This window comes from Crassostrea angulata, chromosome 1 (assembly GCF_025612915.1).
Source record: "Crassostrea angulata isolate pt1a10 chromosome 1, ASM2561291v2, whole genome shotgun sequence".
Taxonomy (NCBI): domain Eukaryota; kingdom Metazoa; phylum Mollusca; class Bivalvia; order Ostreida; family Ostreidae; genus Magallana; species Magallana angulata.
Genome location: NC_069111.1, coordinates 39,119,410 through 39,143,367, shown reverse-complemented (window position 1 = coordinate 39,143,367; position 23,958 = coordinate 39,119,410). Strand labels below are relative to the sequence as shown.

The 23,958-nt window shown below is 30.8% G+C and overlaps 2 protein-coding genes across 3 annotated transcripts; one reads left to right on the top strand and one right to left on the bottom strand.

Moving 5' to 3' along the window:
* Positions 1–1,364: 1,364 nt before the first annotated feature.
* Positions 1,365–4,526, bottom strand: LOC128156547 (multiple epidermal growth factor-like domains protein 11). Its single transcript, XM_052818724.1, has 6 exons — positions 4,398–4,526; positions 4,164–4,222; positions 2,161–2,307; positions 1,915–2,020; positions 1,762–1,796; positions 1,365–1,684 (listed from the first exon to the last, which is right to left on the bottom strand). Exons 1-6 carry the CDS (start codon positions 4,490–4,492, stop codon positions 1,365–1,367), a joined length of 762 nt encoding a protein of 253 aa, XP_052674684.1. The 5' UTR covers positions 4,493–4,526.
* A 1,193-nt stretch (positions 4,527–5,719) lies between these two features.
* On the top strand, positions 5,720–19,732 carry LOC128156531 (multiple epidermal growth factor-like domains protein 10). Of its 2 annotated transcripts, none has more exons than XM_052818714.1 (6): positions 5,720–5,811; positions 12,889–12,947; positions 14,435–14,560; positions 17,581–17,710; positions 17,805–17,839; positions 17,928–19,732. In XM_052818714.1, exons 1-6 carry the CDS (start codon positions 5,720–5,722, stop codon positions 18,290–18,292), a joined length of 807 nt encoding a protein of 268 aa, XP_052674674.1. In that variant the 3' UTR covers positions 18,293–19,732. The 2 variants fall into 2 exon arrangements, with proteins under 2 accessions (XP_052674674.1, XP_052674667.1); XM_052818707.1 differs by lacking the exon at positions 5,720–5,811 and adding an exon at positions 12,533–12,682.
* Positions 19,733–23,958: the final 4,226 nt, after the last annotated feature.

Genomic DNA, 23,958 nt, shown 5'->3' with positions numbered 1-23,958 from the left:
TAAAATAAATGCCCAATACTCTCTTCATCTCTTTTACAGAAAATGCACACAGGAGACTCTGCTTTTTTTATTTTAAAAGGTATTTATTTGTTGGAACAATCCTATAAAGAATTTGGAACTGTAACCAATGAAGTTTTGATTCCTGTATAGATTTAAAGGGAAATTCAAAGATTTTGTTCTAGGTTTCTTGTGCATAATTATGACCCTTTTATTTCCATTTTGATATAGATGTACATGTTTCTCTTTTTTTATCTTATAATAAGTTGTACATAAGTGTGCAACCTTTACAATTAATTTTAAACAATAGGATAACAGGTCAATATTCTTTTATTGTTTGTAAGTTTGGTATGTATAAATCTTGTGCATGCAATCTGGTCCTTACAGCAGTTCTTATACTTGCATATTCAATAAAGTTTTCATTGGATTGATTTGTTTCCATTTTTTAAAGCTTATAAACGTTCCATTAATATTAAGTAAATCACCAACAAGAACAAATCTTCTATTAGCAAAGCTTTTAATAAATAATCATTTATTCTCTACTATGATTCTTGGATTGTACCATACATTATCATTTATAACCAAGGGTTTACTTAACACATTTTGCTCCTGTATTTTTAACCAGCTGAGAAACACTTCTTTCCAGAAAGAATTTTGCAAAGTTTTACGTTAACTATATGAAGAATCTAATATATTTCTGGGATTTTAATTTTCAAAATGGATTCTAGAAGCTTTACCCATTTTGAATCAGTCCTGATAAGTCTTTTTATCCATGTAGATTTGAGTGCAGTAATAAAATCCCCATTGTCAATCATTTTGAGACCCTTATGGCAGTAATCGTGTACATTTGTACTCTTCTTTACTCTATACACTTTACCACCCCATAGCAATTGAAAATATCGCTTTCAAACGTTTTCAAGTAATCAATGCCTTGGTTGGGTAATGTTAGTATTCAATAATTTAATTTTGGTATTATTAATGTCTTAATGACTGTAATTCGCCAAATAGGGGTTAATGTTCTTGATTTCAATTGATTTATTAATACATACAATGTATGAGCTCAAAAGTTAAATTGTCCCAACTCAGTTTCCATAGTGAGTTGTGAAATACACCTTGAAAAATTTTTGCTACCGATCCACACCATATTTATTTTTTGGTGAAATGTATTTTTAAGCCTGAAACCTAAACCTGTGCGAGGAGTCTAAAACCTGGAGGATGCCATCATATGATTTAGATGTACCGTCCATTATAATTGAGATGTCGTCTGCCCTTCATTTTTAAGCATAACTATATATATATATATATATATATATATATATATATATATATATATATATATATATATATATATATATATATATATATATTCACTCGTAATTTTTTCTGAGGACAGATGATCGAACATGACTTTTAAGTCCTAAGCGACTATAACCTTCTGATTCTTTAAAGCAACTTTCATATTCAGTAGGACTCAGGACTCTTGAGTCTGTTGGCGTTGACATATCCTGCTTAGATGATTTTGAGATCATCCCTTGTATTTGTTTATAGTCTTTTGAAAAGCATGTAGATGAATTGTTCGTTGTAGCAACAAATCGGCTGTCAATAAAATGGGATTCTCTGATATCGTTGTAGATAGCATCCTCCGTTTGATCTTTTAGATGATTAGAGCTTGCACATGTTGTTACACCTAAAAAAAACCTGCCATATTATAAAGTGAAAAATATGAGAGGAAAATAAGAAAGCGAGAGAGATAGAGAAAGTTACCTAATTGAGACGTACTTGGTTTCTCACGATTTTTTCTATAAGAAAGGATAAAATGCATTTTATGAGCATATTTCATTCGGAGAAAAAAATAATGTAAGAAAGGTTAATGATATGGTACATGTAGATAAGACCTGCATATTACTTAATACTCACTGTAGTTGGTAAAAATAAAGCACTGTTCCTATTAACAGGAATACAAGAAAACAAGTGAGAAGAAGGAAAACGGCCAAAACTGTCGTATTTGATATTCCTTCCATGGCTAAAAATATTTGGTAAATATATGATACAGCATCAAATATAAGCATATTATGCAGTAAATTGATAGCACTGACGACACTGTACATGTGTTTTTTACATAGACAAATTAAAAATCAATATATTATTATATCACTTATATACCTCCTGTATCACTTCGATTAGTACATCCTAGTTTGGAATCACATATCGGTAATTGTTCATTACAATGGCACTTATGGCGACAACCGAGTCCATAAAAACCATCTGCACATCTATTGACACAGTCCTTTCCCCACAAACCGATGCAGGCTAAAAATACAATGAAACTGGTAATTTCTTATCTTGATCTTCGACTTGTTATTGTTTGTTGTATTTTAAAAAATACAATATTCAGAGGCCATCACGAGCGCCTCCTCCAACAAAAATACAACAAATTGAATAAAACAAATGGATAATTTTTGTTGTCACAACGCCTCCACTCCCAACCCAGACTAAGAATTTAAAGAATAACAATTTTTTCAGCTTGTCAAAATAATGGGTTTGTCTGCTTCCTAACCCCAAACCTTCAAAAACGATGTTTGAAATTAAAAGCATCACCTTTAACGAAAAATAAAATTTTATAACAAATTGTTTATTATTTCAAAAAAAGACAGAATGATATTTATCAAATGTTAGACCTTTAGAGCGATAAATGTACAAATGTTAGAAAAAGCGGTGTTCGTACGTCAATCTACATGTACAATGAGATTACCGTAGTCGCTTATAAATGAGTCATTGGACTGGTCTGAAAAAGAAACATGGGTAGTTGCATTCCACATCTATAAAAAGTTTGTCGATAACAAGGATGTTGTCGGCAAGCTATGATTATTATTCTTCTTCACTGAGTAAAAGCAGTTAGACCAATTTTTTTATTATTACTTCCCAATCCAAAATAGTATTGGGATTGAGCGATAGAAAACTGGACATATATTAATTTTTCTTATCATCATATTTTAGATAATGTTAATATAATTTATAATTTTTTATGGACCTTTGATATAAACAGTATATTGTGCTCTGAAATGGTTCAGACAGACTTTAATGGTAACGGGCTAAAAAAGATAAAAATATCTCAATATATATAAAGGTAATATTTCATAAAACCAATAAGGAAAACACTACGTATACTGTATTTTAGGTGATTTTTCATAGGATATATGGTTATAGGGAAATGCCAACTTTATTGCATTTATACCTTTCTGTAAATTGATGATATTTTTGACAAATCTGCAAAACAGTGTAATTAGAACTGGTCTAGAACTTGTTTTGTAAATGAGCAATAAATAATATTTGTTATGTAGACCTTATTTAGATGACCATCTTAAAGAATTAAATGAAAAACAAAGTGATTATGAATGTAAAAGAATTTAGAAGACTGGTTTTGAACTTAATCTATGTGAAAAAAAAATAGTTGTAGATTTTTGCACATTTTGTATCTTGCGTAAAAATCGACTCTCTCTTTTAAAAGGTCCAAACAATACCCCAACTAGTCTAAAACATAGATACCATCATTCCTGAGATAAAAAAAAATCTGAACAGTTTTCAAAGGAAACACTAACTACACAAAACTGCTAACCAAATGATCTTCGTGCGTTTCTCTTAAGGTAAGACGACACGTTCCTCGAGAATCTTTTTTGTATCTCCTCGTAATAAAGAGTACCAATAAAAAACATTAATTTAATAATTACTTTAAAAATGATCAAATTTACTTGAATTTGGTTATATGTGTACATGGTCAAGTGTTTAGAACCGTGGCCACTCACTGCCAGAAGCGTATAGGTTCTAGAGGTCGTGAGTTCAAATCCCCGCCCTGACGGAGATATACTTCTAATTTAGAGAATTTCGCTGTGCTGTAGATGTATTTATTTTTATATCAGCAATTCAAGTGTATTTTCAAGAAGATTATATAGGAAATTGCATACTCTAGTATTTTGCAGAAATGCCTGGTAAGGTACCCTATTTTTTGCAAGAAAGCTTGTCAAAGTAGTAGTAAACCGTTAACAAATTCCTGGAAAAAGTTACCTAAAATTGAGGAACGTGTCGTCTGACCTTAAGCATTACTATATTCTTTACACGACACTAAGTCGACAAATTTAAAGTAAGCAATGAAAAATAATAGTAAGTACCTTCGCATCTCCCAGATATATTCCTATAGTCCGTGCAGCAGTTCCTTTGCTTTGTTAAGCTGAAAATGTTGACATAATGAATATATATAGAAATAATATTATTATTCTATAAGATATAAATAAACATCAATAGTAAATCTCTAGTGTATGTGTAGTGTGAAACTAATTTTCTCCTACACAATTATTTTTACATTTCCAATTATATCCGACTATTGGTGTAGAACAGTTTCTTACTTGTTAACGCACACAGCAGATTCTGTCAATGAAACCTGAAAATAACCTGGTAACAATACATTTATGAAAATCTGAGAGTTCATTATCTCATTCATGTCACAGCAGCTAAAACTACGTTTGAGATTCTCTTTCAGTTTACAACTTATCAGAATATTTTACACGAAAGTATTTTTCCCTGTTTCGTTTATTGTTGTAAAAAGGAGGAAGGAAGACTTTAGTTATCCATCCAAAGCCTTCCCGGACATACACTATCGTTGTGTGGCATTAGCATTCATTTATATATTTCCCACAAACCAGCAATCTGGAAATAAAGCAGCAGAGTCTGGTGTTTTAGATCATATAAGTAAATTTTATCAAATGGTTACTGAAGTTTAAAATTTGCTTTGAAAAGCAAAGAACAGTAACATTAGAATCAGCATTTTTGAAAAATATCGCGAACAGCAAATTCTGATTTATTTAAAATTACATTCACTCAATTTGAGAGAGACAACAGAAAACAGTAGCCATTGTCATAAAGTATTTTGATTTTGATTTTCAATTATCCATTTAGGTTCGAATATCATCAATTATTCTTACATGAAAATTATAGCAATATGAGCTGTATTTTTCAGAATATTTTCTCGGTGCAAAAACTTGTTAGTATGATAAGGCTGCATGTAACTTTAACTTTTAAGATAAATAAGATGTAAGACCATTGTTTGCCAAATAATCATATACCTGCGTTCCTTTCAACTGTTAGTAAAGTCATCGAAAGAATAAGTTTTAATTTTGTTTTTTAAAAAACAAGGTATTTGTGAAAGATCAAGGTGTTTTACCTGGTCATTCTACAATCTTCCTAGCCTATTATTTTTAAATAACCACATTTATTATTGCATTGTTAAAAGTATTGACGATTTGAAATCTTGTTTTATGGCCTTCTGTGATTTATTAGAAGTCTATGATATCAAAGGCAACATTTTTAATGGTTAACTATTAAGCAGTCTGTCTTGTCGTACCTAAAATTTTGTACAAATATTAATTGTCTTCGAGTGCTAGTTTAAATGCAATGGTTTCCCAAGTAACTGTTCCTGATCCTCAATCACAATATGTTCACATATAATTTCCCATATAGAGATACACATACCATGAGTTTAAGTTAAAAATCTTCAAAAACAAGTCGTTGAATTTAATTGATGATTATGCATTATGCGACAATTTTGAATATCAATAAAACAAGTGATTATGGAGATTCATTAAAACGGAAATGTAAAATGCGTCCGTATTTATGTAACAGTCAATCTAATATCACTACATTGTAGCTTTTATGTCAGGGACAGAACACAATGAACACACAGAAAATCGTTATTGTTTTAATAAGTCTATTACCTGTTTTGATAAATGTTGCAATATCCGAGTCTGCCGTGTGTAAAAGCAAGTAAGTGTATTACTATACCTTATCATTATGAATTTTTTCTCCTAGTATTTTCATTGAAAACTAAACTAAAGAAACAAAACAAATCCCGATATTAATCAGTTATTTTATTTTAAAAATCTTAACTTGATTTCTTTCTTGTTTACGTTAACTTTACATGTAGCTTTGATGATTTAAAGCTTAATGTTTATTATTAGTTCATCTTATTTTTTTTCTCAGTAAATCAGAAGTATATGAGTGTTGCTCTGACTATACGAATGTTTCTGGAAAATGCAAAGGTATTAATTCTTGTTTCAAATCACATTATACTTTCAGACTCGTAAAAGAAAGAAACAAATTGACTCAAGCGTCAAATGTTCTTATGAATTCCTGTTTCTAATCACATTATACTTAACTCAGATTCGTAAAAAAAAGAAACAAATTAACTAAAGCTACCAAAGAACAACCTTCTAAAATTATGTCTAAAACACCTGGATGTTAAAAACATAACGCATAATATGACTTCTAATACAACTCGACTATTTCACTAATATCCTAATGGAAAAAAGGAATATTTATACTTATATGAGAGAATAAAAGTCCTTGGGATTTTGGGTACATATCCAATGAAAATGTTACTTAAAAATCTCAAAAAACAAAAATTACAATTGACTCTTTTTGTTGATACAGAAAAAGTAACAAATGAAATGTGAACAGTTAACTTATCGACAAAATGCTAATACTGCGAATGCAGTGCATGGACCATCATTAAACAAAAAGGAAATTTAAAAAAAAACTGGACGAAAAAAATCGAATTAGTTTTTGTTCTGGTTGAAAAACACTGGGAAAAAATCATTAAACAAAAAATAAGATTATTGAAAATTAGAGTTTGTACATGCCAATTGCAAAAGAAAGTAGACAAAACATATTTTAGAACGATCTAGACTAGTTTATATGGCTCCGCAGAAAGCTTCTTTCCTAAACTTTAATATGATTGGACCAACCGCCTTCTGGTGGGTTTGAACAAATTTTGTGATATTCTTTTAATTGATAAATGATGTGAATAATCAAATTATGATTTAAAATATTGCATATGCATACGAATCAACATACTTTAATAACTCGATATTTAACCTGTCAAATATGAATAAAGAACTAAATTCAAGCACATCATTGATTAACATTTACATACACTGTTTATATAAATTATTTCTATAAAAACAGACCATTATCTGTTTTTATAAATACACAAATGCCAAAACCAGATTTAAAGTATTTGATCGATGACAGTAATAAAAGCTTTTACAGCATAGTGTGATATAATCCTGTACATTGTTTATTCAAATACGCTTAATTGATAATGTTGATTTTATTTAATGTCTTATTTCATACTATAAAAGTTATCTTTGCAGACTCTTTGCGAAGATTTTGCCCCATACACTCACTTAAAATGATCCAATTTGATAGAAAACCCAATGTAAACTTTAAGTGATTCCGTGTTTGTTACAATTATGTAAAACTTTAAAAGTCGCATAAAAAATCACAAGGTAAACTTTCATGCCAAGAAAATGATCAGAGTGTGTGTGTAATAAATATACCTGAAACATAATTATTCTGTATTTTTCAGCATGCGTCGGTTCGTGGGGAAAAGAATGTGGTAACAACTGCAGTTATGGTTTTTATGGACAAGGTTGTCGTACAAAGTGTAACTGTGGTCATCAGCAGATCTGCGATCCAAAACAAGGATGTGTAGGTAGATAGCATGTTTAAAAATTTAAGTTTATTTCTAAATAAATAATGTAACCCGATATACCAATTATATTTCAAAAACATTAATTAATTATATTAAGTGTATAAAAGATATAGAGAAATTAATATGCTTATATTATTGGTGCAGTGTGTGACGCAGTCAAATAAAATTAGACGTAAAGTTATAGCGAACTACCTAGAAGCGTTTGATAGGCGTTAACTCCAGACAAGTTTCTACGTAATGTTTTGACTGTCATGTGTCCAATCAGATCGTAGCTGGGCGGAGTTAAGACATTGGTGCTTGTGACTTGAATGAGAGAGAGAAAGAGAGCGATGAGAGAGATGAGAAAGTGAATTGAGGAAATTATAGGTGATGCTAATGAAGAAATCATCATTAGTTTTAAACTGGCAAACAAATTAAGATCCATATATTACATGTACATCCTTTATTTATATAACTTTAAAGCGTTTCAAAAATTGCTTTAGCCGTCGACAAAAGTGTCTTAATTCATACATGTTCATGTATAACAATGACGTAATTAACCAACTTAATGTCCTTGCATGAAGTCCAAGAATACGGACAATTAATATTTTGAAATGCGAACGAATGTTAGATACATGTATAGTGAAACAGAAAGGCAACGCAGGCGGAAGCTTAGGGGGAAAATAGCGGACAAGTTGGCGGATTGCAGATCTGTGGTTAAAAACCTCGCCCACTGTGACGACGGTAACTGCTCGACATCAAGGGTTAACAATATGGCGGACGAAACTTCCTTATTGGACATCCTGGACGATTTTTTCTAATCTTTTCTGAGTTATAAGCTGACTTTCCGTCAAAAGCAAAGGGCTGAAGCGTTCGTAAAAAATGCATACATTAAATCTGTTAGAAGTTTTAGAGGAGAAGATGAAAATAGCATTTAAATTACCACTAATATACCCAGACGTCAGATAAAGAGCGAGGATACCCATCAAGTTAATCTCGACGTTAAAGCTAACATGAATTCATAAATACGCATTACTTCCCTTTTATCTCCGACTACCGCCATATTAGTTGTCGATTTCTATTGTTTTGCTAATCGCTACACACCCCCTATATAAGGCCGAGAGTCCTCGTCATCCTTCACCGCATTCAGGAATTTTATACACCCGAACACGTTACCTTGGACGAAAAGACTTGTAAAAACGCGTTTTGAACAAAAATAATATGACAACCACTTCACTGGCAAGATATATTCAATAAACGATGAAACAAGACAGACTGAAATCCAGGCGCAGATACTTCAGAAATTCCTCGATAATTGTAGACCGATCTCCTGTGTATGTTATAACATCGCACATGCGCAAACCACACACTGTGGCAGGTCGAGCAATGTCAATTATCGCATGGATTTTATAAACGGGGATTTTTTGTAGGAACGGATAGAAACTTTGTTACTTTCTTGGATTTTCTATCATTTAGCTACTGTGTTGGATGTAGTGTCGCCAGGGTTTTCAAGAAGATGCAGACGTTATGCACTCTGTATGAACGACACACGTGTTCGATGTGCATGCGAAGTAAGGCAGCACTGTCTGTGCAAAATAATACAGATACCTTGGACATCCTTTCAAAGAATAAATATATTTTGTATTATATTGATTGTTGTTTTCTTTATATTTTATTACTACATTTTACTACATGTACAATGTGTAGTTCATGCATTTAGAAGTCCGTGCAATGTGAATGCCTCGATCGGAAAGCAACCGACCGTAACTTTCTCAACCGGTATATATACCCAAGCGGCAGTAGAGGAGCGATCGAAACTAATATGGCGACCAGATGCTTTTATGAATTCATGTCAGCTTTAATATCTCTGGGAGGAGTTTCAACGATGCAAATTTCAGTTGCAAAGCTGGGTATGTAAACTGTTTATTTCAAAACTCATTTTGTGTTGTTTTGTTGACATGTTCAAATGTTTTTGTTGTGGTTTGAATACATTATAATTCAGTTCCTTGTTACTTTTTCTTTTCTAATTTATTGCATGCACTTGGCATCAGCATTTAAAGAATATCTGCATAAAGTATTTCAAACATGAAGATGAGGTTTGTAATTTGTTGAGTGTGTGTGTGTGTGTGTGTGTGTGTGTGTGTGTGTGTGTGTGTGTGTGTGTGTGTGTGTGTGTGTGTGTGTGTGTGTGTGTGTGTGTGTGTGTTAATTTGCTTGTCTCTTAACTTTTTCAGGAAGAGGGACATAAATATACGACATTGAAAAATTGAAGATTTTAAAGCCCCATAGCATATCTGGTTACTTCAACAGCAAACTGTACAATAGATACAACACTTGGAGTAAGTTCATTGGTTCAGCGCTTAGTTATCATGTGAGTATTCAATACACTAATTTAAATTTGATGTACTAAATTTACATAACAAAGCAAGACAAGAATCAAGATTCATCAGTGTTTTTATCTTGAATCAAAAAAGTCATGAAGTTCGTCATCAAACAACATGTCAACCGTATTTGATAAATAATTCAAGGAAAAGAAAGACTTATTTTTCCTGATCAGATTTTAAATTGTTTAATACGAGCAATAGCGCGTTCTACATGAACACGGTGTTTTGCTTTAACTGTTTCATCAACTTCAGAAGCTTTCATTTGTGATACACAGGATGCAAAAGGTGGAATATTCAGTTTAAGCCCAACAGCTGCAATCTATTTCTCTAAGTGGAAACCTTTGTCAGCCATTACCCTATCCCCACTCTGTAGTTTTCCACTCTGTATAAGGTCTGACAGTAAATATTAAGAGCAGATGGAAAAAATGATTATGAACATAAAATGATTGAGAAAATAATTATACAGGTTAATATTTCTGACTAACAATAATTTCATATCATAGCATGTAATATACATGTATATAAATGTAATTTCAAGACATTTCAAAATTCAATGACAGGAAAAGTTGAATGTTTTTCCCTTTAAATTATTATTTTTAGTAGTAAAAATGCATATAAAAATGTATATGAAATAATGTCCTACCTGTAATTGATAAATTGAGTCGATATACGGTAAAAATGTTTATTCCTCGAAGATCCAGCATAAAGTGACGCGCTGGGATCTTGGGACAAAAATCGACTTAGTCCAGGTGAGGTACATTACAAGTTAATTACTTATTGTATCAATAAAAATAAGAAAGGCTTCCCTTGCGAGGGCCTCTTGACAAAAAGATAGGTATAGACATAGATACCATAATTCCTGAGATAAAACAATCGCATGCTTCACAAGAAACACTACCTACACAAAACTGCTAACCAAATGATCTTTGTGAGTTTTCCGTAAACATTACTATATTCTTTAACCTTGACACTCAATCGACAAAGAAAGCTATGAAAAATAACAGCAATTACCTTTGCATCTCCCAGATATATTCATATAGTCTGCCGCAGCAGTTCCTTTGCTTTGTTAAGCTGAAAATGTTGACAAAATGAATATACATGGTCATAATATTATTATTCTATACGATGTTAATAAACATCAATAGTAAATCTCAAGTGTATGTGTAATTTGAAACTAATTTTCCCTTACAAAACATTTTTATATTTCCAATTATATCCGACTATTAGTACAGTTTCTTACTTGTTAACGCACACAGCAGATTCTGTCAATGAGACTGGTAACAATACATTTATAAAAATTAAGAGATCACTATCTCATTCATGTCACAGCAGCTACAACTATGTGAGAGATTCTCTTTCAGTTAACAAGTTTTGTTTTCTTCCTTATTGACATAGTAGTATGTTATATTTGAATACCTTATTGCTGAACTTTGAACTTGACCGCTAATCATTCTGCTTTTAACCTGATTTTGCTTGCAGTAGTAAAACTCGTCACCTCTAATGCACCGCCTATAGTTTAGAAGAAATTATACTTCTTTTCTTTTTGTCTACTGACAGAGTTATCAAAATATTTTACACGAAAGTAATTTTCCTTTTTCGTTCATGGTTGTAAAGAGGAAGACTCTAGTTATCCATCCAAAGCCTTCCCGGACATACCTGTACACTATCGTTGTGTGGCATTAACGTTTATTCATATCTTCCCCACAAACCAGCCATCAGGAAATAAAGCAACGTAGTCTGGTGTTTTAGATCATTTAAGTATTTTCATTGAAAAGTAAAGAACAGTAACTCTAACAGCATATGCGGAAAAAATCACAATCAGCATATTCTGAATTATCTTAAATTACATAAAATACCAACATTTAATCATTTTACTTGAAGAAAAAACAATAAAGTATCCATAGTTAAAATATATTTCGAATTTTGATTATCTTTAAGTTCGAAAATCATTAATTTTTAACATGATAATTAATGCAATATGAGCTGTATTTTTTAGAATTTTATCTTGGTGCAAAAACGTGTTAATATGGTAAGGATTCATGTAATTTTAACTTTTATGTTAAATAAGATGAAAGACCATTATTTCCCAAGTAGTCATATACCTGTGTTCTTTTCAAGCTGTTAGCAAAGTCATTGAAAGAAGAAGTTTTAAATTGTTTATTACAAAACAAGGTTTTTGTAAAAGATTAAGGTGTTTACCTGGCCTTGCTAAAATCTTCCTATGATAGTTAAAAAACTACATCTGTTATTGCATTGTTAAAAGTATTGACGATTGGAAATCTCGTTTTATGGCCTTCTGTGTGTTACTAGAAGTCTATGGGACCAAATGCAACCTTTTCTAATGTTTAACTATTAAGCTGTCTGTCTTGTCGTACCTGAAATGTTATGTACACAGATTACTTGTCTTCGAGTGCAACTTTAATTGCATTGTTCCCTGTATATGTGTTTTTAGCACATACAAGCAGAGAAATAGTAGTGCTAGAACCGTGTTTTTATTTGTTATATTCTGTCACGGTTTTCAATACAAATGTAAGCTTAAAATCTTTTATTGATGATTATGCAGTATGCGATAAGTTTGAATATAAAGGTCAAGTGATTATGGAGGTTCATTTATACGGATATAAATACGCATATACAATACGTCCGTATCACTACATTGTAGCTTTAAGTGTCAGGGACAGAACAAAATGGATTCGCTTAGAATCGTTATTGTTCTATTTGTGCTATTGCCATATTTGATAAAAACTGCAATATCCGAGTTTGCTGTGTGTGTAACCAAGTAAGTGCATTACTGTACTTTATCATCATGTATTTTATCTCCCAGTATTTTCATTGAAATCGAAATTAAAGAAAAAAAAACGATTTAAATTTGTGTGTGTACTAAATAAATCTTAAAAAACTAATTTTTGTTTACGTTTACATATACATGTAGCTTTGATGATTTAATTCCTAATATTTATTTTTAGTTCATTTTATTTTTTTCAGTATATCAGGAGTATATAAGTGTTGCCAGGACTATACGAATATTTCTGGAACATGCGAAGGTATGACTTCTTATTTCAAATCACATTATACTTACCTCAGACTCGTAAAAGAAAGAAACAAATTGACTCAAGTGTCAATTGTTCGTAGGAATTCTTGTTTAAAGTTACATTATACTTAACTCAGACTCGCAAAAGGAAGAATCAAATTGGCTCAAGCGTCAAAAGAACAACTTTCTAAAAATAGTCTAAAATATATGGATGTTAAAAACGACGCATAATATGACTTCTAAAAAAACTCGACTATTTCACAAAAATCCTAATGGAAAAAGGTATATCTATACATACAGGAGAGAATTAAAGTCCCGCGGATTTCTGGTACTTATATCCAATGAAAAAGTTACTTACACAACTCTGAATCATGTATTAAAATTGACTCTACTATTATTTGTTGAGACAGAAAAAGTAACAGACGTAATTTGAACAGCTAACTTATCACCAAAATGCTAACGCTGCAAATGCAGTTCATGGGACATCATTAAACAAAAAGGAAATTAACAAAAAACTGGGACGAAAAAAGTCGAACTAGTTTTTGTTCTGGTTGATATACACAAAAAAAGCATTTAACAAAAAAGAAATAAGATTATTGAGAAATAGTATTTGTACATGCAAATTACAAAGGGCAGTAGACAGCATATTTTAGAACGATCTAACTAGTTTATATGGTTCCGAAGAAAGCGTCTTTCATAAACTTTAATATGATTGGACCGACCGCCTTCTGCTGGGTTAAAACAGGTTTTTTTTTATATTCTTTTAATTGATAAATGATGTGAATAATTAAGATAAAATTTAAACTATTGTATATGCATACGAATCAACATACTTTAATAACTCTATATTTAACCTGTCAAATATATGAATAAAGAACTAAATGCAAGCGCATTATTGATTAAAATTTACATCCACTGTTTATCTAAATTATTTCTTTAAAAACAGTAAATTCTTTGTTTCTATAAATACACAAATGACAAAGCCAGATATAATCTACATGTATTTGGTCGATGACAGTAATGAAAGCTTTTACTATATGTAGTATGATATAATCCTGTACATTGTTTATTCAAATACGCTTAATTAATAATGTTGATTTTATTTAATGTTTTATTTCATACCATAAAAGTTATCTTTGCAGACTCTTTCGGAATCGACGATTTTGTAACATGCACTTTATTAAAATGACTCAAAATGATAGATAATTCAACGTAAACTCTGAAGATAGTATACTGTTGTTAAAAAACAATTTAAAATTGTACAAACAAGTATAAAGGTCAAGTCTCTGTACGCATGTGCTTGCAAGTGAAACTTTTCCAACTTTATTCTCTCAATCAATTTATTGAAAAATATTAATCTCTTAGTGTCGTGTTTATTACAATCATGTAAAACTTAAAAAGTCGCATAAAAAATCACAAGGTAAATTACCATGCCCAGAAACTGATCAGAGTGTTTGTGTTTTAAATATACCTGAAAAATAATTATTTTGTATTTTTCAGCATGTATCGGTTCGTGGGGAAAAAACTGTGATAACAACTGCAGTTATGGTTATCATGGACACGGTTGTCGTACAAAGTGTAACTGTGGTCATCAGCAGATATGCGATCCAAAACAAGGATGTATAGGTAGATAGCATGTTTAAAAATTTAATTTTTATTTCTAAATAAATAATGTAACCTGATATATCAATTATATTTAAAGACATTAACTAATTATATTAAGTGTATAAAAGACATGCAAACATAAGTTCATCGAAATATACGTACATGTAGTTCTTATTTAAAGTAAATCCACCCTCCTGTGACGTCATACATTTTACATAAACCATTAATTCATTAAAATTCTTGCAAGTAGATTTGTAATTTCTAAGTTATTATAGGTGCACATCAAAAACTCAAATCATTGTTTACTTGGTTATATTTAATAAGCGTTTTTCATCCTTATATTCGACATAATTCAATAATGACAAAGGGAAATAACTCTTTACTATTTTTCTCTTAGTGATATATCTAAATGCTATAATTTTTCTAATGTAAACAATTTTTTTCTATTTTTAAATTAATTTTAGTTTTCTGGCATAGTAAGCAATTAAATTTAAATAGATAAACAAGTATCCATCGACTTTTATTTAATTTTTAAATAAGAAAAAGTGTGATTTTCAGATGATAATTTCAGCCTTTGGTTCTTATTACCTTACATCTTAAATAGTATGGATACATATACATTTTATTTATTGTTTGATAAAATTCAAGTCCAATAAGTTAAAAAAAGTTAAGTTTTTTAACTTTGAACCCATAATTTTATAGGTACGGAGTTACCTTAAATCTATGAAAAAGGCTTTGCTCACAATACTTAGAAACATGACTTTCCTTACATGACTATGTTTTGGAACTTTTATTGCGTATAATATAAAGCTGACATGGTTTCAAAAATTCGAATTATTCCCATTCATCTCTGACTTCGGTTATAATAGTTTTAGATTTCTAATATAATGCTTACTGCTGCATGAATATTTTCAGATTATTTTTCTCGATAAATCATCGAGGACGCAAAATAACATAGAGGTGTAAAAACAAAGAACATTAATATTTTGCATGCACATGTACAGAAATGAATTATTATGTTTGTATGCTTGGTAGAGTGTGTGACGTAGTCAACCAGAATAAGACGTAAAGTTATCAACGTTCACATGTAGTAAGCATAGTCTGATTGTAGATATCAGACTATGATAGACATTTTGTCACAGTTCGTGTGGTTATTTTCTTTTTGTGGGATGCTCTTGGAATTTGTTACAAAGAAGCCGAGCTTCTATCTGAACGATGAACCATTGCAGCTTCCATTGTTAAATATATTGTGCTGTGCATTGCACAAAAAAATAACGCAGGTCGTTGAATAATTGTTTTTGCTACCAAAATATATTAAATTACCCGGATCTGAATTTCAATGTGGTAAAGCATATCGTTAGAGACAGTAATTAAATGAAAAAAATGCTTTTAAAAAGCAATTACTGTAGATATTTAGATTATGAAAGCCACCGACAGACGATTTGCGAAAAAATGTAGCATATACAGGTATGTATTTTGATTTTATATGAAATTGACTTTTTACGTTTAAGGTGGAATGCTACACCAAAATTAAATTTTGGGTGGGGGTAATTTTCCCATGAATATACAATACAAATTGTAATGTTCAATTTATCTACCACAATGGCTAACTATAATGAAACAAGTGTGTAATATCAATCTTAAATTGATTGACATATTTAAAAAAGATTCAGACAGGAAAAAAGGAGGATATAGAGAAGAACATGTAATAGTATAACAATTATTGCACGTTATACATGTAGTCGCCAAAGAAATAAATGTGAGCAAATACACGAAGTTATTACTTCTAACATTCAAGTAAAAGTACTTGTTGGTTTACATAAACTCTATAAATCTCGTTATGACAAGTAAGATAATTCAGTTATGAGCTTATTTTCTCTTTTTAAAAGGAAACTTATTCTTAAAAACGTGGTTCCGGTTTAGTTTTAATTAAAGCCTTGAACTTTAGATCATTATATGACTTTCGAGAACTTTCCTTTTTTATACTGTATAATTTAGCATAGATACGCTTGTGTACTAAAGAAATAACTTGGAACATTGAAATTCGTCCAGTTTTAAATTTGCCCGCTGACAACGAGGTCGAAAGGGGCGAAAATAAAACGGGGACGAATATTTCCCGGTATACAGTATTGAAATAATACTATTTTTCCCACAAGTGGACAAAAAGTCAATTAAAATTTTTATCTCCTAAAAGACACAATATCTCATGATCAAGCGGGACACAGTTTGTCTTTCGAGCCTGAAACAAATATTGTACTGTTAAGCTGATACGACGTGAAATTAGCGGGAATTAAAAATAATTACCTTTTTTTAAACCAATGACCAAAGTTCTTTGAGATCTTCATCATTAGTCATGTCATGCTTTTACAGAACTACAAAACTAAACAAAAACTAGAGGTACTGTGAGCAAGCTCACAATTGATACCCCCCGCTAAGATAAAAATCATAATGTATGTATTTTTCCGATTATAGAAAATATTGGATGAATCTATTTCACCGTCCATTTTCTATAAATAACAACTGCTCTATTTTTTTTAAACTGTTGGTCATAAGTAATATTTGTGTGAAGTAAGAACATTCAATGCTTCTCCATAAGAAACTTAATGACCGGACACGAATTTTGCACTTTTTCTGCCAGTGACCTTGCCCTTGCGCAAATGACCTTGGGTCAAGGTCATGACACACTCTTTGGTCCTAAGCATTATTTGTGTGAAGTTAGAACATTCCATGCTTCTCCATACAAAAGAAAATGACCAGACACGAATTTTGCACTATGGTCACAGACGGACAGACAGACGGACAAGGTGATTCCTATATACCCCCCCCCCAAAAACTTTGTTTGCGGGGGGTATAAAAAGACCAGATTCAACTACGGGACCCAACTTTATTATATTAATTTTATTTGTAAATTTAAAACAATTGAAAATGTACAATAAAACGCGGTTTTTGTATAAATTAAACCAAACAAAAAACATCACTTTGTGTTTAAAGTACGTTGATGACATTCATATTTTGAAATAATAGTTTTTAAACTATTGTAGTTTCAACATCTGAAATCAGCTCACCTACAATCATTGATGATAGTAATATGATTATGGTATCCTTACTAGCTGTGAGTGGTCTCCTGATATTACTGTTGTTTGGTGTTGTCCTTTTTTGTCATAGAAAAGTGTGAGTATTTTAAGTAAGAGGTATCTTTAATATGCATAACTGTTTGATAATTTTATTTTTTTATTGATACCTCATTGGTTTTCATATATTCTAGGAGAGAGCAAACTAAATCTTCAAAAAGATGTTCAGGTACTTATGATTATTTTAATGAAAGTTTTGGCGCATTAATATCTCATAGATTTCATAATACACTGCACGTATTTGATTGTACATGTAGTCACCAACTATGAAGATAAAGAAGGACAGGAAGACCCTATATATAATGATGTCAGTGAATCTCGTATGGTTGGAAACGGCGTTGCTATATCGTCAGATATTTACGATTTACCTCCTCACTTCTGTGGAGTGACATATTCAACGAAAAACCAACCCAACCAGTTCAAAGCACCATTAACACGCTCCAGAACGGTGGGTCTAGAAGAATACGGACATTGGTACAGAGGTTCTGATGATTACAATCATATTAATTTTAACAGCGTAAAGCAGTTGTCTTCGTATTCTACTGTAATGACAAATGATTATGACATTTTCAAGCCATCCTCAACATCCCTTGAAAATCACTTAAACGATGGCGAGTGTTGAAACACACAATTTAAATAAAAAAAGAAACACTAAAAAGTAGTCATAAAAGCGTCATTCATCAAAACAGAAAATTAAGTTCTATGGTCAATCGTCCATACAGATCCGTTAAATACTTCTGAAACATCAGAAAAAAAATGAGTAACGTTAAAGTGAAAATAAACGATATGTTAGTAATGTATGTAGATCAGCCTAAATACCACAAACACATCAAATATATATAATAAAAAATTATGTGTTTTGGTCGAATTTTTATTCATGTTTTTATATATTGTGCTACGGTCATTTGTTCTGAAATGGAAAATTAGAAGAAAAAAAATAAAGATTGGTTTGTCTGATTTTATACTGGGGTTAAAAAACAACTTCTCTAGCGTAAAGAATTAAAGATTATGTTTAAAAAATGACTTTCGTTATTGTCGTTTGATTTCTTTTTAACATGACTTTTTTAAGTCCTTTGATTTCTTTTTAACATGACTTTTCTTAAACTGCAAAAAATGACATTGAAAACTATTCAAAAGTTTATAAATGACATCCCATGATTATATATAGACCGATATATAGACTGTATGAAGTTTAAGATTAAGGATCAAAACAATTACAATAATTCATAATGCTCAAACGTAATCAATTGCATGATCATTTCGGAATTATTCAAAACAGCTTCCACAATTAACATCACATGTATCACCTATAATCGGATCATTTACTTTGCAAATTAAATTTGTGTCGACTTAATTTTGGTCAAAGAAGAATAGTATGGATATTTTCATTAACGGAAATGACTGCTGTTATGTACAGACTTATGTATTAATTATTTTTACAAATTTTAGTAAAATGTGAAGAAATATTAAATTCATGTAATACACAATGTCGTACATGTATTAGAATATTCCCCACAATACATTTATTTCAAATTGTTGTTGAATACAATTCAATGCTTTAAAGGACTATATCTCTATGATTATTGTAATTAACGAATTTGTTAAGGAAACATCTATAGTCAATTTCAAGAAAGGTTATCTTTACAAAGATACATATGCTAAGTTTAATAATGACTTTTAAAGTAATTCAAACTCAAGATTTCTGAATACTTTTAAGACTACTGACTTATCTTGGCTGACATTAAAAATCTATGTTTATCATAATTTTGTAATTTTTCAAAGGGTTTTTTTAAGTCCTTTTAGTTAATTGTGAATCAAAACTGTTTACATGTGAAAGATGTCAGCTTTACAAGAGCGTATTTATTCTGCCTTTGATAGTTTAATCTTTTTTACCTTGTAAATTTTATAATTACATCAAAGTACATTAAATAAAAATAAACCTCATTCAAGCTTTTTTTTTAGTGTGGTCGTGCTTTAAAAGTTTACATAACTTATAAGGAAGGATGCAAATTGTCAACAAACTATAGGTTGAATTAAATTGGGAGTTTTTGAGCACATCATACTAAAAACGCAAAAAAGCGAAAAATCATTTCGAAAACCGTACTTGTCACACTTGTAAAAAATGCATTATTTTCATTTGGTTATTTGAAACTATTAACATAACTTATATTCTCCCTCACTCCGTTCGTCCGAATATAAAATAATTATACTCTATGATGGTATGAATATGCTGAATCAATCAAAAAATAACAAACGCATGAATATGGATTGCTGCTCGTTAGAACGTTTATACTGTATATTTCATTACAAACAACACACACCAACACCATTATATTGAACACACACATTGCATACACAATTATAATAACAACTAGAGCAAAGCTCGTTGCAAAGCAACGAGTGGGTCTTCCGTTAATGTCGGAAGCAAAGTTTGAAGTTCCTGTAAGAAGCAGAGCTCTTAAACCATTAACAAGAGTAGATTAAATTAAAGGATGAAAAAAATCGAATTATTCCTGGTACGACTTAACAAAACCCGAATGATTTTATGTACAAATTAACAAAAACCTTTTCGATTTCAAGAACGACTTAACAAAAAAAATCCGAATGTGTTCAAGTACGACTTAACAATTAATTTTGGTACGAGTTAATTTAACTTTTAACTTTATGCTATCTTTTAAACCAATAACGTGGAATCAAAATTTCCGGAAAAATCAATTTTTAAACCCCAATATCTCTGTAATGAATCATCCGATTTAAAAACGGTTTTCAGTGTTAGATTCAGCCTAATAAGCTCTACAAAATACATATACGTTTTTTATTCGATCAAAAAATTCAAATTTTCGAAAAATTTGATTTACTTCCGGTTTCTACCGGAAGTGACGGATTTTCATTTCCAGCCTTATTACAGAGGCAAAACGATCAATATATTAGCTCAAACAATTTCAACTTTCTATCTTGAATCGTTTTTGAAAAAAGTCGCGGACAAAATGACTTTTTGAAATTTTTAAAAATGACGTAACGTAAAAACGGAAGTGACGTTGCTATAGAAACTTTTATATCTTTGAGCCATTATAATGTCACATTATCTCTGAAAGTTTCATAAAAATCGGTCAAAAACTTTTTGAGTTATAAAGCCGAAAAGAAGTCAGAAAAAAAAAGAAAAAGTATAATAACTAGAGCAAAGCTCGTTGCAAAGCAACGAGTGGGTCTTCCGTTAATGTTGGAAGTAAAGCTGGATGTTCCTGTAAGAAGCAGAGCTCTTAAACCAATAACAAGAGTAACTAAAATAAAAACATGAAAAAATCGAATTATTCCTGGTACGACTTAACAAAATCTTTTTGATTTCAAGAACGATCAACAAAAAAATCCAAATGTGATCAAGTACGACTTAACAATTATTTTTGGTACGAGTTAATTTTACCTTAAACATTACGCTATTTTTTAAACCAAGGACGCGGAATAAAAATTTCCGGAAAAATCAATTTTAAAACCCCGATAACTCTATAATGCATCGTCCGATTATAAAACGGCTTTCAGTGTAAGATTCATTCAGCTTAATAAGCTCTACAAAACACATTTTCATTTTTGATTTGATCAGAAAATTCATTTTTTCGAAAAATTTGTTTTACTTCCGGTTTCGACCGGAAGTGACAAAATACATTTTTTTGGTCAAATGCCATAAGTAAATCCGCAGATTTACAATCACAGAAAATTTCAAGTCTTTATAAACAACTGTTAATAAGAAAAGTCCTGGACAAAATCACTTTTTGAAAATTTTTAAAATGACGTAACTAGAAAACGGAAGTGATTTAATGACTGAAACTTTAAAAGCTTCAAGGGACAAGAATTTAACATAATCCCTGAAAATTTCTTGCAAATCGGTTGAATAGTTTTTAAGATATAAAGCAAAAAAAAAGTCAGAAGGAAAAACAAGAAGAATAATAATAATAAAAAAAAAACAATAGAATAACAAGAGGGTCTTCCGTTGGAAACGGAAGACCCTAATAAAAAAAAACCGAAGAATAACAAGAGGGTCTTCCGTTGAAAACGGAAGACCCTAATTTCTGGTAGCCATTACTCCTTGTCTACGTCCTAACGAGCGGTAGAATGACCACAAAACCCGCGCAATTACTATTTATATCCCAATGTCACGTGACCTAAAAACACACAGATCCACCCCTTATACCACACAGCTCACACAGAAATATACCAAAAAACGAGCATAATTTTAATTTTAAAAAGGTAACACGAGTACAACACAGTAATATCAAAGGTCAATAGATTAAATTCTTAACATTTAATCATTATAACATATAAAGAAAGAATTGCACAATTTTGTTTGATACTAGTAAGCTAATAATGTATGGGCACGATTCAAAGAAAACCCATGAATACATGTTTTTTAGACTTTGTACACTTCTTTGAAATTGCCATAGGACGAATCATATTAATTTTCAAATGAACTGGTCATACATCGTATTTTTTTAAAATGTCAATAAATTTAAAGAATTTTAAACAAGAACTCTATGCTAGACTTTACAAAATAACTTCCGGTCAACTACTGTGAACATAGCCAGTTAAAATCAACAACTTCATATTGATATCGGATTAAGACACCTTGAAAATGTAAGAAACAAACAAACTTTTTGTAGTAATGGAGTGTTACAAAAATGTCTTAAATTTTTAGGGACAGGAGATTACAGTTCCTGAAACGTTCTACATTTCCACTTGAACAGTGAGTGAACGGTGTGCGCACTCTAAGCGTACGGTAAGCGCACTCTGAGCGTACGGTGAGCACAATTTGGTGAACGGTGAACGATGAGCAAACGCAGAGCGCAAACGGGGCGCTAATTGAACGTGAACGCTTTGTGAACGATTTATTCGGAGTGCCTCGATGGTTATTCTTAAATTGTATTTTGTCGGTAATCAGGAAAAAATAGCTAATAAACTAGAAGTTCAGTGCTGCTTTCTTGAAAGTTGACAAAACAGTCCTATCCTATCGACTATCCTGCAAATAATATAAATCCTGTATTATCTTTAAAGTTAATATACCATAGTACCATTTATGTTTAGGAATAACAGTTAAATAAAACCAAATTTAAGACCATGTTATTAATTTTATCAACGAATAATCGAGTAATGTAATAATAAATGTCTAATTAATACATAAAACCGAAAATCTATAGAACGAGGTAACTTAAATAAATGCTGGACAACTCGCCTCCTAGACATCTCGCCCCCAGTTCAAGACAACTCGCCCCCAAATCAGGAGAACTCGCCCTCAGTCATGATAACTCGCCCCCAATGAAAAAAGATATATTTTATACATTTTATACTGATTTAAATAGCGTAAAATTTTTTTTTGAATATTTGTAAAAGTCAAATATCATTTTCTTTTTATTTTATTGTTGAATACATAGTAAGATTCAGAGATTGCATACCTAATAATCGTCACTTTGAAGAAACAAAATTATACCTATACATGTCAGTCTAATTATTTACAGCTTGGGTTTCATCATAATTTCAACTAATTATCATTATCACATGAATATTATAACGCAATCGTTTGATCCCTGATTCCATAATTACGTTGGTAATAATTAAGTTATTTTAAAACCTGAAACAAAGTGCTCAATTTAAATTGCTCCGGTTTCTAAACTCATTATTTTAAAGTACATTTTTTGCCTGAGTTTATATCAAGAAAGAGAACTTATAATGAAAAACATATTTTTTAATCATAAATTCATAATACATACAACCTTCGCTGATTATAGATGAATTTAAATAAAACTGCTTAAGTAAATCTGTGATTGAAAGTTTGAATTCAATTTGTAAAACCTTTGGGTACAACCAATTTTCCACTTGTTATAGACAATAAAGAATATGAGCAGTCAGTCATTGTTGCAAATACATGTATTAATTAGCAATTTGTTCTTCGGTTCAATTTTCTAGCAAAATACAAGTGTACAATTGACGCAGAAGCATTAGTCTTCAGATTGCTCATATAACTATTTAAAACAAAGACATATATAAATATATATAATAACTATAGTGACAGTCATCAAAGGTGATATTGTGGGAGAAACTACAATGACTGAATGTATCCTGGAACCCTGTAGTGAAAAACTGGCCAAAAAAGAGGTGTTGTAGCGAGATCTCTAGTTGATTAAGTAGGAAATTTTACAAATGAATATCTTACTTTTCACTAAGGCACTTTTGTTACAGTTGGTTAAGAAATAAATAATAGAAACTCGGGATCTGAAATCAAAAACGTTTTAGTCAAATTGA

Coding starts and splice junctions, on each gene's coding strand:
- LOC128156547 (XM_052818724.1), bottom strand. CDS start 4,492: ATGAATGAGATAATGAACTCTCAGATTTTCATAAATGTATTGTTACCA. Junction 4,223..4,397: donor TCTGCTGTGTGCGTTAACAA/GTAAGAAACTGT, acceptor CAACATTTTCAG/CTTAACAAAGCAAAGGAACT. Junction 1,685..1,761: donor ACCAAGTACGTCTCAATTAG/GTAACTTTCTCT, acceptor GGTTTTTTTTAG/GTGTAACAACATGTGCAAGC.
- LOC128156531 (XM_052818714.1), top strand. CDS start 5,720: ATGAACACACAGAAAATCGTTATTGTTTTAATAAGTCTATTACCTGTT. Junction 12,948..14,434: donor TATTTCTGGAACATGCGAAG/GTATGACTTCTT, acceptor TGTATTTTTCAG/CATGTATCGGTTCGTGGGGA. Junction 17,840..17,927: donor ATCTTCAAAAAGATGTTCAG/GTACTTATGATT, acceptor TTGTACATGTAG/TCACCAACTATGAAGATAAA.